General features: G+C 53.7%; 1 protein-coding gene across 1 annotated transcript; it reads left to right on the top strand.

Annotated features, from left to right (window-relative positions):
- The first annotated feature begins 21 nt into the window (after positions 1 to 21).
- Positions 22 to 1,090, top strand: LOC102822454 (putative uncharacterized protein encoded by RNF165-IT1-like). Its single transcript, XM_006878166.1, is given in 6 exon segments — positions 22 to 193; positions 603 to 691; positions 693 to 831; positions 834 to 866; positions 869 to 907; positions 984 to 1,090. Coding segments are annotated over 6 exon segments (579 nt in total).
- Positions 1,091 to 1,217: the final 127 nt, after the last annotated feature.

Raw genomic sequence — 1,217 nt, 5'->3', positions numbered from 1 at the left:
GCCGCCGCGCGAGGAGCCAGGATGGTCCTGGTCCACGTCGGCTATCTCGTGCTTCCAGTGTTTGGCTCTGTGCGAAACAGAGGTATCGCTTTTTCCTTTCGGGGTCTGCTTCCGAGTGGGGATCGCCGCAGGCACCGGGGCGGGGGCGGGGGCGGGCGCCGCGGGCGGCTGGGGACTCGGGGCACACCCGCGGGTACGCAGGGCGAGAGGTGGCTTCTTCCCATCCCCTTCCGGGAGGACCCAGAGTGTGGGGATGGCCGCCCTCATGGGAGCTTTTGTAGTGAAGTTAGGGTTTGGTAAATGGGTCCCTCCCTCCCCAGCCCCATTTTTTATTCTTTGCGGCGGACATAGTCCTCCGAAATCACTGCTCCTTCCCCTAATACCTAGCCCTGTATGATCGAAAGGAGAGAGACTTATGACTCTGTGTGTGTGTGTATGTGTGTGTGCGCGCGCGCTCTCGTGTGTGTAAGTAAGCATGCTTGGTTTTCTGTGGTTTTCCTTTTTTTGAGGTCTCTGTGTGTTTGGTATTCTCTGTGTTTGTATTTCTTCATTTTTTTTTTTTTTTGGTCATTGGTACCAATGGCTGATTAGCTGGGATCTAGGTATCTGCCCCATCCCGAGCCTCAGCCTTGCACCCCCTCGTGGGCACTTGCACGATTTCCCGTCCCATTCTTTTTTCTCCTTTAACCATTTTTTGTGTATCACCCGTGTGCTATGGTCCTGCACCCCCACTCGTGCCCCTCAGCAATCGTCTTTGTATGACAGTTGCATATATGGGCTCAAGAAGATTGTGTGTGTGCGTTGGATGAGTGTGTATGCATGTGTGCTAGTGTGTGCGCCTCGGAGAGTCAGACGTGCACTGCTGTGCACCCCTGGGCCCGGCCAGAGCGGCGTGTCTGGCCCTTGGGTGCTGCGCTGTGTGTGAGATGGGGTGGGAAGCTGTCCCAGCCAGGCCTTTGCCCCGGCATGCGTTGACGAAGCAGCAGACCGGCGGGCGGCGGGCTTTGTTTTTAATTGTGATATATGGGGTGTGTTTGCTCAATTCCCTTTCCCCACGTCCCCTTTCCCCTACAATCTGCTTCAACAATAGCTTGATTTCCCCTTCTACACCTCCCCCACATTTCTTCCATTTTCTTTTAATCAAAAACCCCCACCTTCCCAAGCAAATCCAAGATGCATTAGATTTTTTTTTTTTTTTTTTTTCTTTTTGTATTCTG

The sequence above is a fragment of the Chrysochloris asiatica genome, unplaced genomic scaffold (assembly GCF_000296735.1).
Source record: "Chrysochloris asiatica unplaced genomic scaffold, ChrAsi1.0 scaffold16753, whole genome shotgun sequence".
Classification (NCBI taxonomy): Eukaryota; Metazoa; Chordata; class Mammalia; order Afrosoricida; family Chrysochloridae; genus Chrysochloris; species Chrysochloris asiatica.
This window is presented reverse-complemented; position numbering and strand designations above follow the sequence as displayed.